At 45.1% G+C, this 15,701-nt stretch overlaps 1 protein-coding gene across 2 annotated transcripts in view; it reads left to right on the plus strand.

Moving 5' to 3' along the window:
* The window catches only part of YEATS2 (YEATS domain containing 2), a 47,489-nt gene that overhangs the window by 13,211 nt on the left and 18,577 nt on the right, over window positions 1–15,701 (plus strand). The window contains exons 9-18 of one of the 2 annotated variants that reach the window (XM_083868518.1): window positions 1,114–1,158; window positions 2,192–2,378; window positions 4,033–4,272; window positions 6,176–6,334; window positions 8,738–8,841; window positions 10,343–10,450; window positions 11,943–12,113; window positions 13,245–13,503; window positions 14,181–14,342; window positions 15,245–15,369. In XM_083868518.1, the coding sequence (XP_083724644.1) occupies window positions 1,114–1,158; window positions 2,192–2,378; window positions 4,033–4,272; window positions 6,176–6,334; window positions 8,738–8,841; window positions 10,343–10,450; window positions 11,943–12,113; window positions 13,245–13,503; window positions 14,181–14,342; window positions 15,245–15,369 (1,560 nt within the window). The remainder of the gene's footprint in view (window positions 1–1,113; window positions 1,159–2,191; window positions 2,379–4,032; window positions 4,273–6,175; window positions 6,335–8,737; window positions 8,842–10,342; window positions 10,451–11,942; window positions 12,114–13,244; window positions 13,504–14,180; window positions 14,343–15,244; window positions 15,370–15,701) is intronic. The other variant, XM_083868519.1, reaches the window with a different exon arrangement.

The following is a 15,701-nucleotide window of genomic DNA, read 5'->3' on the forward strand; positions in this document are numbered from 1 at the left end:
TAAAGTGGCTGCCATGAGTGTTTCTTCAGCCCAGGCTCACATCAGCTAATGACTATCCTTGTTGTTAGAGTGGGCAGGGAGGGCTGAGATTCCCTGTTCCCTTTGAAGAGAGCTCCCTTTTCCAACTCATTCACCCCTGCAGCACTTGGGATTTCTAGTATGCAGCAGTCCTGGAAAACTAGGCCATTGCTCATTTTCCTTTTAATTAGTAGTCCCTGGCATTAGTGGACTTAAGTCCTGAGCTGGGTTAGTCTCCTGTTTCTCTGAGCAGTATTAGTTTTATTTGAATTCTGCCTGCATTAATGAATTTCATGCTAAATAAGGTACCTCATTGCAACCCTAAATATAGACAGTAGAGGAGGTTGAAAATATTCCCCTGCAGCTTAGGGACATTTAATGCAGATGGTAAGTAAAATGTATTTGGGGATATGTGACTTGGGGAGAAATTATTAACACTGTGATGGAAGGTGAAGGAAGCTCAGGCTGCAGAAGGGAACTGAGCCAGTCCATGGCACACAGGAGCTCAAATCAGCACATCTTTGCTGTTCTCACACTGAGCCTGTGGCTGCTGTGAGGGCACAGAGTGAGCTGAGCCCCTGAGCTCTGGCACATCCTACACCTCTCAGACCCAGCTGCTTTTACAGGTGTCTCAACAGGTGCCTTTGGGATGTTATGGCTGTTTAGCAGCTGATGGCTTGGTGTGAACATGTACTTAATCAAATACTGTGTGTAAACACAGCCTTTGAGCTGGTCAGTTGAAAACTCAAAGAGTATTTCCTCATTATTATTTGCTTATATTGGCATCAGGAATAAAAAAAGGAACACTGCTTGAGGTCTCCTCTTAGATGGAAATATTCCCTCAACAATCTCATTTCCTTCAGCTTTTTTGCTCCTTTCCACTTTAGAGTGGGCCTTGGGTCATGGTTGAATTTTTTGCAGAGAAGAGGGAGGGCACTTATCAAAGCACACACATTTCTGACCTTATGCCTCAAAATATTGGCTGCACTGCTGCTCAACTTGCATAGTTTGAAACTTCTTTCAAACAATTTGCATTGTAAATTCTAACTAATATAGTGCTTTGCCCTGGCTAATACATTATATTGTCTTTTCCAGCTGGACAGGACCTACACAGGCCTGCAGACACTTGGTGCAGAAACGGTGAGTCGGAGGGTCCTGGGATAGATTTGATTCCCTTAAAGGTGTTTAAAAAGAAAATATACATGGGACTAAGCACAGAGTCACACCCATCTGATTTCATAATTTCTAGAATGTAGATTTTGCTCCCTTGTTGAATGAAAGGATTGTGATACCTTGTCACTGTTCACGACAGCAGTAATTTTTTCTCCTTTCTGGTTCAGGGGAAACTGTTTCCAGCTCTTTCCTTTATAAAGAACTTGGCTTGTACTGGAGCTTTAAATTTTATTGCTTTGTGAAGCTTTTGGTACAAAATGTTCTGATTTGCATTCTGATCTGCTGCAGTGTTTACACATAAAGAATTTAAGTTGAAGGGATCACCCAACTATTCTGTTGAAATTTGCAGTATATTAAGTACTTCTAAGTTTTTGTATCTTTCAAGATTTAGAACTTTAATGGCAAATGAACTCTTGAAATAAATAAATTAATAAATTAATTGATAACCCATAGTTTGGTAAATTTCTTAAGGTTTTCTTGATACTGTTTTCCCTTTGTTGTAGTGTAGTGATTGGAAACTTCTATGGTTAAATCACATTACTTCAGCTTTTCAGTTTGTGGAGAAAACATTAATGTGAAATGTCTACTGGTGTTAAAGAACACTTTTGAAGAGCAGATCATGCGGTGTGACTCTCAAGGCCTTTCCAGAAAAGGCAGGGTTCAGTTTTGTGCCTGTCCCTACAGGGGAATGCAGTCCTTTCTGTAGGGGGTTGCTTGGAGCTGGGCTCATAATCCTTCCAGTGTTTACAGGTCAGATTTCCCCATGGACTGAGACATGCTCCTGTACTGTGGGGCTTCAATGAAGCAAGATTTTTGTTGTAGCTCAAGTGCTGCTGGACCTTTGGGAACTGTCCCTGAAACAAATGGAAATGTTATGTAGAGTTGGGGAAAACAAAGGAGGAGGTTTTTAGGCATTAAAATAAAAAGGCATAGTTGATTTTGGTTTTTATATCTTTACCTAGCTACCACATCCTAATGTCCTTTCTCCTGTTTTTGGAAGGTAGTGGATGTGGAGCTACACAGGCATTCCCTTGGTGAGGAGTATCTCTTCTCCCAGTCTTCAGAGTCTGACCTTTCTGATGTTCCTACATCTTTATCACTACCACTGAGTATCCCAGCACCAGTCAAAGCTTCTTCTCCAATTAAACAGTTGAGGGACTCCAGCCCAGATGCTTCTGTGGACAAAGGTAAAGCAATTGGATGTCAGTCAAATGCCAGATTCTTGGAACTTTGGCTCTGCTGGATGCCTCCTCTTAATTGCTCTTATGCCTTAAAGGTTGCTGGTGCTACCTGCTTGTTGCTAACCCCAGATCATATTTTCTTTATGTGCTCTGGAATGTAATTCAGAAATTGATATAGATTACTTGGTTTGGGAGTTTGGTTTGGTTTTGTTTGGGCTTTTTACCTGAAGTTTGTTGAGCAGGCACTTGTTTTGCTAAAATGTGAGTAAGGAGCAGCAGATGCAGTTGTAAAAAAGGTGGTTGAATAGTGCTTGTAGTTTTGGCTTTGGCAGGCTGTTTTCAGAGGGATTTTTAGGTTTCTGAATGTTTTGGTGCCTGTGTATACATTTAAGGAATTGGTCTAGTGGTGTGTTCAGTGATACATGTCAGTGCCTAACACGAGGGAACAGTGGGTCACTGTAGTGGGTAACTGCAATTACTGTACTGTGGAGAACAGAGGCTGAAGAAGTCGTGTGTTTGTCTGAGGGACAATGGCATCTCTGCACGTCGAGGTCTTCTCCCCTTCCCCTGAGAGATCAGGAGAGTCAGGATCCATTGCAGTGGGACAGCAGGTGAGGGCTCAGGATCATTGGGATTGCCTGGGGCAGGCAGTGCTGGCCCCCTGGGCACAGTGTAGGGTTTGTGTGTGTTTGGAGTGGCAGAGCTGGGATTCAGCTGTGTCTGGAGCACTCGGTGTCTTCCACAACAGACCCTGGTTAACTAGGCTGAGGTACAAGGGGGTGTGTTACACTCTTGAGTGTGAGAAACCTTCTGGACACAGCCATGTCATATTTCAAAATAGTGTCAGATGCCTGATGATTTTCTTTGTTTATTCCCACACTCCTGTGTTCAAGGAGTGGCTGTAAGCTGGTGCCATGCGTGGTTGTGCTTCCTGAGAGGCACTGTGGTGCCACTGCTGGTGTTCAGGCTCAGCAAGGAGGATGTCTGCTGTTTAAATGTGGTCTTTTCTTGTGCCAAAAAAGGGCAAACACAACCAAATTGTAAACACGCAGGTTTTTTATTCAAACACAGGTTTTTTTTATTCGAACAGCATTTGTTGCATCTTGAGGTGAGCAGTGCTACAGCCAGCAGGAAGGAAGTAAATCTCCCTCCTTTTCACACTGACAAGCAGTGGCTTCTCTCAACAGCTCCAGGTTAATTGATCTCCTTCTGCACCAAATAAAGTGGATTCCATAGCCCAGCTCAAAAGGCAGTCTCTGGTCTCCTTGAGCTCTTACTCCAAAAAATGCTGTGAGATTCTCTGCAAAGGAGATCCAACCTTGGTCTTGTGGAGCCCTAACCAAGGACACTTGGAACTAGCAGCAGCTAGTGGAAGGGCATTCCAAATGTGTAAAAAGTGGCTGATCACCTGCCACAGCTGAACAGGCTGTGCATGGCATCATTTTATTCTTCTTGTCCAGCAGATCCAGCAGGCCTATGCAGGAGCAGTCCCCTCCCTCACTTTCTCTCCATTCAACGCTTCCCACCAGTTGCTTTTCGTTCCTCCTTCCTTCAAGAGTGTGTTTGTCATACCTGAGTTGTGCTTGTGTAGAGAGACACAGTCAGGAGTCAGATGTGTCAGCCTAAAAAGTATTTCTGTTCTTTTCCCTGTTTTGATCAGGATTCTCTGGGAATGCTGAAACCGAAAGACATGCCGCCTTTTATTCCCTGCCATCCTCGATAGAGCGGACTCCCACCAAGTTAGCCACACAGAAAGTTGCCTTTGGCTCTCATGGAAACTCAGCCTTTCAACCCATTGCAGCTAGCTGTAAAATAGTGCCTCAAGGTCAGAGTCCAAGCCCTGCAGAGTCACCAGGAAAGTCCTTCCAGCCTATCACCATGAGTTGCAAGATTGTATCAGGTGAATGTTAGTTTACTTACCCAGTGCCTCCCCCTGGAAGACGAGAGTGAACCAGTTGGACTTGTTTTGTGCCCTTCCCTTGATTTTCTGCCAGTCTTTGAGCATCAGACAGTAGGAAACTCTAGAATAAGGAGCTAAGCACACTTCTTAATGTTCAGTGAGAAAAAAAAAATACAAGTGTGAAATGGTTCACAACAGATGAAAAGCAGGATGAGAGCTGCTCTCTCTCTCTCTTCTTGAATGCTTTTAAGTATGAAATAGATAGTCTTGAAATGGACTGCTACCCACAGAAAGGCCCAGGCAAAAGCACATCTTCCATGTGGAATATTTTATGTGGGAAAAGTACATTCTTCTCCCTCCTGATTTCATACAGCCTGGATGGATTAAGAATTTTTTTCTTGATTACTGGGCAAATAATTAGTTTTAACATAGTAGGCTCAAATAGTCCCTCTTACGTTTGCCATGTTGCATCACATGGAGCAGCTTTGGTCTTTGTCTTCCAAAAGTCCACCTTGTGTTGGATTAAATTGCCCAGCTGGCTGCAGTGGGCAGTGTGGCAGCTTCTGAACCAAACATGGCCAAAATGCTGCTTTGCTCATTTCACTTGTGGTCCCTTCTCCCTTCCCTGCCCATGGGTGTGATGCCAGTCACTGGATGATGTTTTACATCAGAAAGTATTAATGTACAGCTCCCCATGGCACATGCTGTGAAGCTGCAAGGTGACCTGTTGCAGCTCTTCATTTTCTGGTGTTCAGGGTAGAGAGAATGAAGCACCAGCTATCAGTATGTGTGATTCCTGGTGATCTGCTCCCAGATAATTTTCTTAAAGTGTCTGGCTTGTTTTTTGTTTTGGTTTTGTTATTTTGTTGGTTTATCTTAATTAAATTTCAGTATTGTTCCTTGACATTTTAAAACTGTACTCAGGTTGATTTACACTTGAACCTATGCCAAGTGCTTTATTCTTTCTTTATAAACTCTTCTCTTGATCTTTTCCCAGAGCTTCCTAGAAAGCAGGAATTACAGGGGCCATCTTATCTTTCCTAAAGTTCTTGGAATATTCTTTGTTGATCTTTCCTATTTGAATGTTTCCCTGCTAAACATTTTTCCAAGGTTCTGCTGTCTGCTGAGAAGGGTTGCCCCTTTCAGATTCCAAAGCAGCTTATAAGACATGGGGATTTTATTTATGAGCATTTATGTTCTGTTTTAACTGTCAAAAACTGCCAAGACATAGATTAACAGGCAGGTGAAGCTTGGTGTTTGCTGCTGTCTCTTTTCTCAGATCACTTCCTTGCCAGTCTTTTTCTCTAAGTTTCTTGTTTACCTCTCCATGCAACTTTTTTCTTCTCTAGTTTCTGTCTCTCCTGGCCGTGTTACCCAGAAGCTGCCTGTTTTACAGATTGATTTCAAGGATTTCTGCTGTAGTGAGAGCAGTGAAGGGACCTGGTTGTTCCTGCTGCCTGAGGCTGTTCCATGCAGCCTTTCTAGAGGAACTCCTTGTTTCCTACTCTTGAGTGCCTGTACCTTGGGCTGCACAAGGGCAAGAGAGCTCAACTCTCTTTCTCCATCTCCTGGGGTGCACTGGTCTTGGCAGTGAGAATGATATAGATAATATCCCTCAGGATTCAGGGCTGGACCAGATGGCTTCTCAAATTCCCTTTGAGCCCTGTTTGTCCTGGCAGGCAGAGCATGTCCAGGGTAGGTATGAGCTGTAGTGCTTTATGTGCCTTTTCCTTTCCTTCTGTCTCCTCTTTCCTTCTCCAAGTCCTGTGAGCTCCCTCAGGCTGGGAAATGCCTCCTCAAAAAACATTCCTTTTCTAAGCCATGTTCAAAAGTACTGCTATTGCCATGTTTTTATGTTCTGACAACATTTACAAGCTGGAAGCATTGGACTTTTTTTCTTAAGGTTCTCCAATATCGACCCCTAGTCCATCTCCGCTACCTCGTACCCCAACGTCCACTCCGGTGCACATGAAGCAAGGCTCTGCCAGCTCAGTCCTCAATAACCCCTATATTATTGTGGACAAGCCTGGACACACGGTTGGAGCAGCAGCCACCAGCACAGGTGTGTAGTGTCACCACAGAGGGCAATGCCTTAGTCTGTACCCCTTCAGGTTTGTTCTCCCTTTGAAATGATCGGTGTAACAGCAGCGTTCCAGCTCGTGGAGGTGGAAAGGTGCTCAGCAGAGGGACAGGAAGGTGTTGGTTTGCACAGCTGGCCTGTGTGTGTGCCCTGTCTGGCTGAGGGTATCTCAGGCTTCAGTGTTGCTTCCTTTGGGAGCAGCACAGTGTAAAAGCCAAACTGAGTTCACAGACAGCACTTCAAAGAGAGCCTGTTCTTTTCAGGTGAAAAGGGAAGGGAGAAGGTGATGTAGACAGTGTTGCACAGCTTTAGACAGGAGGAGTGCACAGGTGGTTGGGTGACAGTGCTGGCCTGAATGTGGCCAAGAGCATGGAGAGGTCACAGTGACTGGCATATCAGTGTTAGGTCCCAGTCTGGGGCACAGTAGATGTGTTGGAATGCAGAAACCCTGGTTACCAGGAGAACAGTCCTGCTGGATTTTGTTACTGCTCTCAGCTTCTAACTGGTCCAATTCCAGCTGGTTTGGATTCCTCTTAGCTGGATGCCCTCAGTGGTGGCAAAAGCCTGGGGTCACAGGGAGGGCTGAACTGTAGGACACAGGTGATGGATAGAGGAGTCAGTAGTCTTTGTGTTGGGGTGGAGGAAAGGTCCCTCAGAAGTCACTTATTTGTTGTGATATATAGCCAAGAACTGCTATCTGTTTTAAAACACAACTTGGTTGTGTATGTGTTTGCTTCCCAGCATGTCAGCAGGATGCCCAGGGCCAAGTGAGGGAGTGCAGCATCCATGGAACACAAATCGTTTGCTGGGCATGGTTGGAAAACACAAACACTCTTTTTACTAATGCTTCCTCCCTTTATCTGAGGGAACACAGCTGTCATGTTCATTTTAACTTCATCACAGAGGGAATTGGTAGGGTAATTGGTAGGGTAATTGGTAGGAATTGTGTAGCTGTGTCAGAATTTTTTTAAGTATGCTTTGGGGTTTTCTTGGTAACACTGATGCTGTTTCACCAATAGGGTTTGGTTAATGGAGGGGTTTTTCTGATTGGTTGGGGGATTTCTGCCTCTTATTTTCTGTTTCTTCTTTACCTCCAGCCTGACTGTCTACTCTGCCTAAGTGGTTTATCCTGATTTGGGTTCTTGTAATAGAGATTTGCCCATGGAGGATAGGATGTGCAGATGCACCAGATTGTTGGTGTACAGGTGTTAATGCAGTTATTGTTGAAGTGCAGTTACTGTTAAAGTTGCATTTTCCCAGCACAGTGGGGATGTACAGAGTGGCCTGGCAGAGACTGCTTGCTGCCTCTCCCTCCCTGCACTGCTGTGCCTCCCCTACATCTGCATGAGTGAGATCACATCAGTGGCAGAGCAGAATATTGATACTTTCCCCTCCCCAGACGACTTTGTTGTGAGAGCCTCATCACCAGACCCTGTGTGAGGGTGCAGGAGGGTCTGTGGAACTGTTTGGCAGCAGCAACCAGGCTGGATTGAGCATAATGTGCATTACAGCAAAAAGTCACTGGGCACTTTTGATAAGGCTGCAGATTGTATTTAAGAAAAGGGGTGAGATCTTCACACTCCGTGAAAGCCTTCCCAAAGCCCTCATTCTCAGAAATGGCTGCTCATTTACTTCTAAACTCAAGTGTGGATTAATGTACAACTGTATGCCACGCTGGTTTTTTGCTTTCGTGTGTGTAATCTGTGGCTTTGGTGTCTCTTGAACAAACAAAACTGCCAAACCAACCCCACAGCAGCAGTCACGGTAGTGCTGAGGAGCAATCTTGTGCACGTGCTGATAATGCAGGGTAAGTTTGCCACTGGACCCCCATCCATCTTGGGGGCCAGGAGGGTGCAGTGGCACATGTGTCAGTCTGATAATTTTGTAAGAGCATCTGACACACATGACTCTATGCCTTCATTCCTTATTTCTGTATCTTCCTTTATCTTCCTCACTCTGTCCCTTTCTCTTGTTACTCCTCACTTTGTCTCCCTCCTTTTATGGCCTTTCTTTTCCTTCCCTCTCCGAGCTTTTCTTCCATGCCAGTGTCCAAGGCTAGTGTGGGTTCAGGGGGCTTCTGGGCAGCAGAGGACTTTGCATCTGTCCTAATTTCACATATTTGCACCCATAGCTGATCTCCTCAGCCCCCCAGGAAGGTTCCTGACCATTTGCTTGCAGCACACAGAGCAGTGGGTGGAGAGCACCTTCTCTGGGGCATGGTTCCTGCAGGTGGAAATTCGGTGTTTTGTGCCCGTGGAGGTTCCTGCTGACATACCTGATGGAGAACACAGATGAAATTAAATGCTCTGTTCCTTGTTAGAAGAGGTTTCATGTGTGCCCTGCTCCCAGCCCTCACCAGCATCTGCTTTGTTTCTTGCTGTGCAGGGAGCCCGACCAGCAAACTGAGCAGCGTCTGCCAGGCCTCTCACGGGACTGCATCTCCTGTGTCAAAGACCCATGGGAGCAGTTTTGGTGCCTCAGCTGTCAAGGTAATGTCCTCATTAGGTGTGTACTTCCCATTTAAAGTCCAGCTTTCTATTAAATGGGACTTTTTAACATTAAAAATCCTGCACTTCAGGCAGGTTCCTTGGATTGTCATTTCATGTGAAGGTTTCACTGTCTCTAACAGATGGAGCCATAGGAGAACATGGTGGTTATACAAGATGATAGTGTCACTTCATGCAGCTCTAATTAGGCTTGCTACATATCTGTTAAAGGCACTGCTCTTCTACTTCTCTGCTAGGAAATCCATGGAGGGCATAGCTCCCCCAAACGTTGTATCTTTCAAAAAAGCTCTTCTGTAGCTGGCTTTGATCTCCTTCACTTTGTTAGTCACAGAATATGATTAAACCAGAGATGCCTACCTCAAAACCTTTACTCTGTTCATTATTTTTGTACAGCAGCTGTTCTTAGCAGCCTGAAAATAACTCATGGAGTGGTTTTACAACTGTCTGCATTTAGAAAAATGTTTGTGTAAACAGTGGAGTAACATTTGGACATGTAAACAAACAGCAATAAATACAGTTCATGCTTCTGATCTGCAAAGCCCAAAAGCTGCAGAGCTGAACTGTCTCATATAAAATCTTTCCCTCATCTTGTGCTAGGGATGATATTTCTGGCAGGGAAGTGGCGTCAGCGAGGCTCTGAAAGCAGCTGGTGGGTGTGCTGCTGGAAGCAGGAGCATTTCCCTGTCTCCAGGCCTCAGTATTAAAACAGGATATGGTGGGGAAGGCTTGCCAGTCAGCCTGCAGGGAGCAAATCACATCACATTTGGGTCTGAAATGCTTCCTGTGTTTGCTGGGGAAAGGTGATGCAGACTGTTGTCTGCAGCAGTGAATTTGGAGTAGCATTTTCAGTGTCAGGTGTGCAGCTGGCTAGTCAGATTTTAAAAACCTGTGTGCTCAGATGGATTTCACTTAACTGTGCTGAAAATTGTTCATTTTTCTTTATTTGTCAGTGATTTGGGACAGTTTTTGGAAAAGTTTTCAATGAGTCAGAGTAGGCACACGTCATTAGTAACAGCTGAATTCCATATTTCCAGGGCAACATTAAAAACTGAAGATATTTTTAAAAACCCATAAAAATCATACTTCTGTAAACAGAAATGTAATTTGATTTATGTCTTCTGGTGGAAAAGCTGTAATTTTAGGGTTTCTTTAAAGAGAAGAATGTGCCTGATAGTTCAGTGGGGTATTACAGTGGGATATTGATCACAGAACGTGAGTCATTATTTTTTCCTTTGTATGATATGGTAAGAAACAGTTACTGCTGTTGGAGATGTACTTTTCCAACTAAAATTTACTTTGTGGGTTGTATTAAGAAAGTTTGACTCCTTTTACTCGAGTGTTGACTGATTTTTGGAAATGTCTTATTTTCACAGGTAATTTGACCTGCCCAGATGGTCCATGCTGCCCTTTTTGAGCAGTCACTTGTTTTATTTCTTTTATTGGACATATCACTAATGTTTGCACTATGTCTTCTTATTTGCAGCAGGAGGATTCTCTTTTTGCCACCATGCCACCCCTTTGTCCCATTGGGAGTCATTCCAAGGTGCAAAGCCCCAAATCAGTCACTGGAGGACTGGGAGCTTTTACAAAGGTATCCCTGCTGACTTCTGTGCTGGAACAGGCTGCCCAGTAGTGTCATTTCATGCTGATTTGTGCCAGAAACCATGGAACTCCAGTGCCTGTAAAACTCTTACTGGAACCAATGTATCTTGCTGCTAAGGGTTCTGTAGCATCTCTCAAAAATGTGTCTTGTTTTCTTTTTGTTCCCTGTGGATCTTGCCTTTTATCACCTCTTCCATCCTTTCTGGGGTTCGTTTTTGAATCACTGTTGTGTTCAGGCTGATGTTTTGAAAGGTATTTTTAGTGGGATGCAGTGGAAGTAAACTGCAATAGAGCTGTCAGGAGCTTCTTAAAAAATTGTAAGTGATTTGTGAATCTCAGATGTTGCTGCTTCTGACTGTGTTTCCTTGAATATAACCACATGGAATATAAAATTGTTTCTGGCATTGTTAGGTGATCCAAGTAAAAGGTGAAAGAATGTTTCCTACCAGTTACAGTACCTATAACAATCTAACAAAAAAAACCCCAAAAGAGGCATTTTGGTGTCACTGCCTTTAGGGATTAGATGTAAGGCTATCCCAGGAGAAACATAAAACATACACACAAGAGAATGTGTATATGTCACCTATGATCATTTATAGTGTCTATACCTTTTGCTTGTAACATTGCAGGATAGACATAAATAACAGGTTCTGAACATGGATTTGAAACTTCAGAGTGTCTGGCTCTGTGCTGAGATGCAGGGTCTGAGGAAGTCAGGTGTGGCCGAGTCCCTTGTCAGGATGAGTGGTACTGGTAACACTACCAGAAATTGTTGTGACTCTGTAATTTCCATGACCACCTCCAAAATGGGACTGCTTTGTCACTGTGAAATGGGACAAAGTCACTGTGTCACTTTGTCACACCACCTCCTACACTGTGTGGGAGCAGCCCTCACTTGGAGCCCAGTCAGAGAGGCCCTGCGGTGGTGAGCACCAGGTCTGAGTTCAGTGTGCCTGCCCTTCCCTGCAGACAGGCTGCTCCACAAGCCATCTTCAATGGCTGAAGGTGATGCCTTGGAGGACTGCCTAGAACAGAGGCTAGACAAAATTAGGAGAATAAAGTGGGTATTTATTAAAGGCCTTCAATAGATACACCTTGGGCAGTCCCAAGGCTACACCTAAGGCTACTCCCAGAGGCTACACCCAAGGTGGACGATGGTCATGAGTTTTTCAGATAATTAAAATTTGGTCCATTTACATCTCGGGGGTTAATCCTCCAATTACAGCTTCAGGTAATGAAGTCATTTACCCCCAGTTTGCTCTCCCCTGACTCACTTTTGTTTATAGTTTTCCAGACCTGAAGCTGTAGGGTGTCCTTGGATCTCAGGCCTGGAGGGATTGTTGTGTCTGACCAAAAATGTGAAACCAGTAGCTAACACTGTATTTGGAGTTTGGAGTTATACACTAACACGGTACAGGATTTGAAAAACATGAAGGCTGAAATCCTGAGACATCAAAGGTGTTTTCTTTCCTTGTGGCCAGGTGATAATCAAGCAGGAGCCCGGGGAGCTGCCGCAGCAGGCGGCGGTGCCAGCGGCGGGCACAGCGCAGCCCTCGGTGCAGCAGTATGTCACCGTCAAGGGCAGCCACATGCTGGCCCTGTCCCCGCAGAAACCCGTGGTCAGCACTGCCGAGGGCACTGTGCAGTCCAAGGTATGGGGCCCTGGGCATCTCTGGGGTGCTGGGGGCTGGCTCCTGGTGTTACTGCAGCCTCATGAGTAGTTCCTGTGAGCACAGTGGCTCCTGTCCTGCTTCCCTGCAGTGCTCGGGAAGGGAGCAGGCTGGGCAGGCACTGCTGCATTTTGCTGCATACAGGGAAATCTCCTACTTCTCTCCAGGGCATTGACACACTTGGGTGCAGGTGCTTTTGGACTGTCAACCTAGAAAACTGGCTGCTGGCAGCAGCTCTTGCTGAAACTCATCCATGTCTTTCCATAAGAGAAGGTGGATTCTTTCCTAGGAATGCAAGCCTGCAACACAAAAGAACAGCATGAATAGAGAGTGGGGTGGAGGCTGAGCCAGAACTAGCATTAGGTGAAAGCAGTCCCACTTGAGTGGCAACTCAAGCATTTTACTGCAGGAGTCGTGCCAATGCAGTCCTGCTTTGACAGGAGTGACACAGCTGCTGAGAAGGCACAGTGCAGTGACAAGATGACAGATGTGTCAGAAATTGTCTCCGTTCTTTCTGTCTTTCCATTGTGGACAGAGTCAAATGATGTGCCAGGCACTAGAGATTACATACAGAACTTTCACATTTGCCTAAATAAATACTTTTTTTGCATTTGCAACATTTCCTTGTTCTTTTTGCTGCCTTTCTTACCTTTGAGCAGGTATGCAAAAACTCACGTTCAACTGCAGTTACCATTAGCACATAAAACTGAAGCACTTAGTGGGTTCTGCTTTGAGGCCATAGTTTTCCCAGGGAATCTGTTCCCATTAATGTGTTGAAACTGAATTTCTACATCTCTTAATTCACCAAGGCAAGCTTTATCTTCAGCTGGAATTAAGCCATTGCTTATAAATCAGAAAAAAAGGAATTGCCCTGTGATTTGAATGAAGTTAATCTTTTGTGGTTGCACTGAGATCCTGCCTGGGTTTAACAGTTTATCGTTTTACTTGGGATTGGCCTCTTGCCGATTTAATTTTGTTCCTGAATGAAGAGCTTCTGTTCGTGACCAGGCATGTCCTGAAATGTCTGGGGCTGAGGGTCGTGTACCAGGCAGGATTCCCAGGCTGGCAGTGGCCAGCAGGGCCTCATCCCATCCCCATCCCTGTTTGTTGCAGGTTGTTGGCGTTCCGGTTGGCTCCGCGCTGCAGTCGACAGTGAAGCAGGCGGTGGCCATCAGTGGTGGTCAGATCCTTGTGGCAAAGTCCAGCTCCTCAGTAGCCAAGGCTGTTGGCTCCAAACAGGTTGTGACTCAAGGTGTAGCCAAAGCCATCGTCAGTGGAGGTGGAGGGACAATTGTGGCCCAGCCCGTGCAGACTATAACAAAGGCGCAAGTTTCTTCCACAGGGACTCTGAAAACTACATCTCAAGGCTCAGGTAGAGTGATTTTACACCTTGTTAATAGCTAGTGATGGGTCTACAATAATTTATTCAACTGCAAATTAACTGTGTGTGATTGAAAACTTTGGAAGTGAGTAAAGAGCTCTGTAGGAAAATTCTGGCTGAGATTAATAATAAAGAAAACATTAATTCATTATCTGTTAGGAGGAGAGGGACCCAAGTGCTTTAAAACATGCAGTGTTCTGGGAGTGGAGACCAGGTGGATACAGGGGAATGTGCAGGAGACCTTGCAGACTTTCATGGAGCCAGGTCTCACATTTTTGCCTGGCATTATGGTCCATGAATCCAGCCAGCCAGAGCCAAGGTGTCCCAGTTTTATCTGCACACAGCTGCTTTAGCTGAGCACAGGCCGGGGCTTTGGGCTGTTGGAAAGCTGCTGGGTGGTGCCTGGGGATGCAGGAAGCCTGCAGACCCCAGGGCTGTGCTGCTTTGGCCTACAGCCACAAGTTGGACTGCACACAGAGATTGTTTCCAGCCCTATTAAAAAAACGTGTCTGTGCATCACTGGGGGAGTTAATCTGCGGGTAGAGCAGCTAAGTAGGGATTACTGGGGGCTGGTTGCATGTCACTGAGGACTTCCATCCTGTGCAGATTTCACTGCATACTACTTTCTGCAAGCAGCTTTTTTATTCCTTTTTATTCTCTCTTTCTAGTGATGGCTACGCTGCAGTTACCAGCCACCAACCTGGCAAACTTGGCAAACTTACCACCAGGCACCAAGCTGTACCTCACCACCAACAGCAAGAATCCTTCTGGGAAAGGAAAACTGCTGCTGATACCCCAAGGAGCCATACTGCGAGCCACAAATAATGCCAGTTAGTCTTGTAGGGAAATCTAATGAGTTAAATAATGTAATCACTGCATAATTAATATGTTTGGCATTTTTGCTAGGAAGCATCCTGGTGCTGTGGAGATCAGTAATGGGATAGGGTTTCTTTGTTCACAACAACCCATATGTGGTGCCTTTTAGGGCTGAAATCTCACAAGTGGCTTTTGTTTTCAGTTAAACTGCTTTTCACGCTGTGCCGTCAAGGCAGAAATGTTTTTTTTGGTTAATAGGCCTGTGAATGGAACTCCCAGTGAAATACCTGCAGCTAGGGCAGTCCAACTTTGAAAATCTCATTGGCAGCAAGGAAGATCAGATAATTGTGATATTTATGACAGAGCCATGAGGGAATTTTTTTGCCCTTGTTTCTTAATGAGAGACTGCAAATGTCACTGTTCAGGCTGTTCCTTCTGGGGACAGAGCAATATCGAAGTGTCACTGCAAATTACTACTGCTTGGTATCCATGATCTGTTATTCTGTTAACAAAATTGCATTGACAGATAGTGAAATTAAAATTAAGAAGCCAGTGAGATTCAGAGTGTTTCCAGAGCTTTTGCTGCAGATCCATAACCTGCAAAAGAGTGATGAAAAGATTGATCTTTTGTTGGACAGCATTTTCATTTCATAGAAAGTTCAGAACAACCTGAAATGAGCTTTGCTTGTCCACCAGCCCTCCTTATCTCCCCAGCAGCTCCTCTTGTTCCTGGCATTAGCTAAACTGTAAGAGAGCACAGCTGAACTCTTCTTTACTGAATTATAACATTACTTGACTAAAACAGGTGGCAGCAAATGTCTGGCAAAGTCTTTTCAAGTACTTATATATACAGGGATGCTTTAGCAGCTGGCGCTGTCTGACTACCAAAGGGTCAAGTTTTTTCCTCTGGTTACAGGTCTTCAGTCTGGTTCTTCTACGAACAGTGGAGGAGGAGGAGGGGGAGGGGGAACCCAAAGCACAAGCAGTAACTTGTCACAGCACCTCACCTACACATCCTACATCCTGAAGCAGACACCCCAGGTCAGTGGCACAAGCATCTCAGTGGAGGCACATGGACATTTCAGGCTGCGGGTGTTGGGTGGATGTCCTGTGGTTCTGTAGAATGTGAAACGTTCTGGGGCTCTGGTGTCTGGATCTTGACTTTTCTCCTGCTCTCCTTCTATTAGAAGGTGTTCTACAGCAAGAAGGCTGCATCCAGCTCGTAGTGCAGGAGCATCCAGTGTAGTTAGCAGTGCCTTGTTTCAGGAGATGAAATCTTGTGGCTACATTATAGCCACAAGCTTTTATCTGTTATTGACACTGGTAGATTTCTGTTGACTCTTAACTGTGTTCCAAAGTGCTGACCTCCCTGA

Source organism: Zosterops lateralis (genome assembly GCF_965231275.1).
Source record: "Zosterops lateralis genome assembly, chromosome: 10".
In the NCBI taxonomy this organism is placed as follows: Eukaryota; Metazoa; Chordata; class Aves; order Passeriformes; family Zosteropidae; genus Zosterops; species Zosterops lateralis.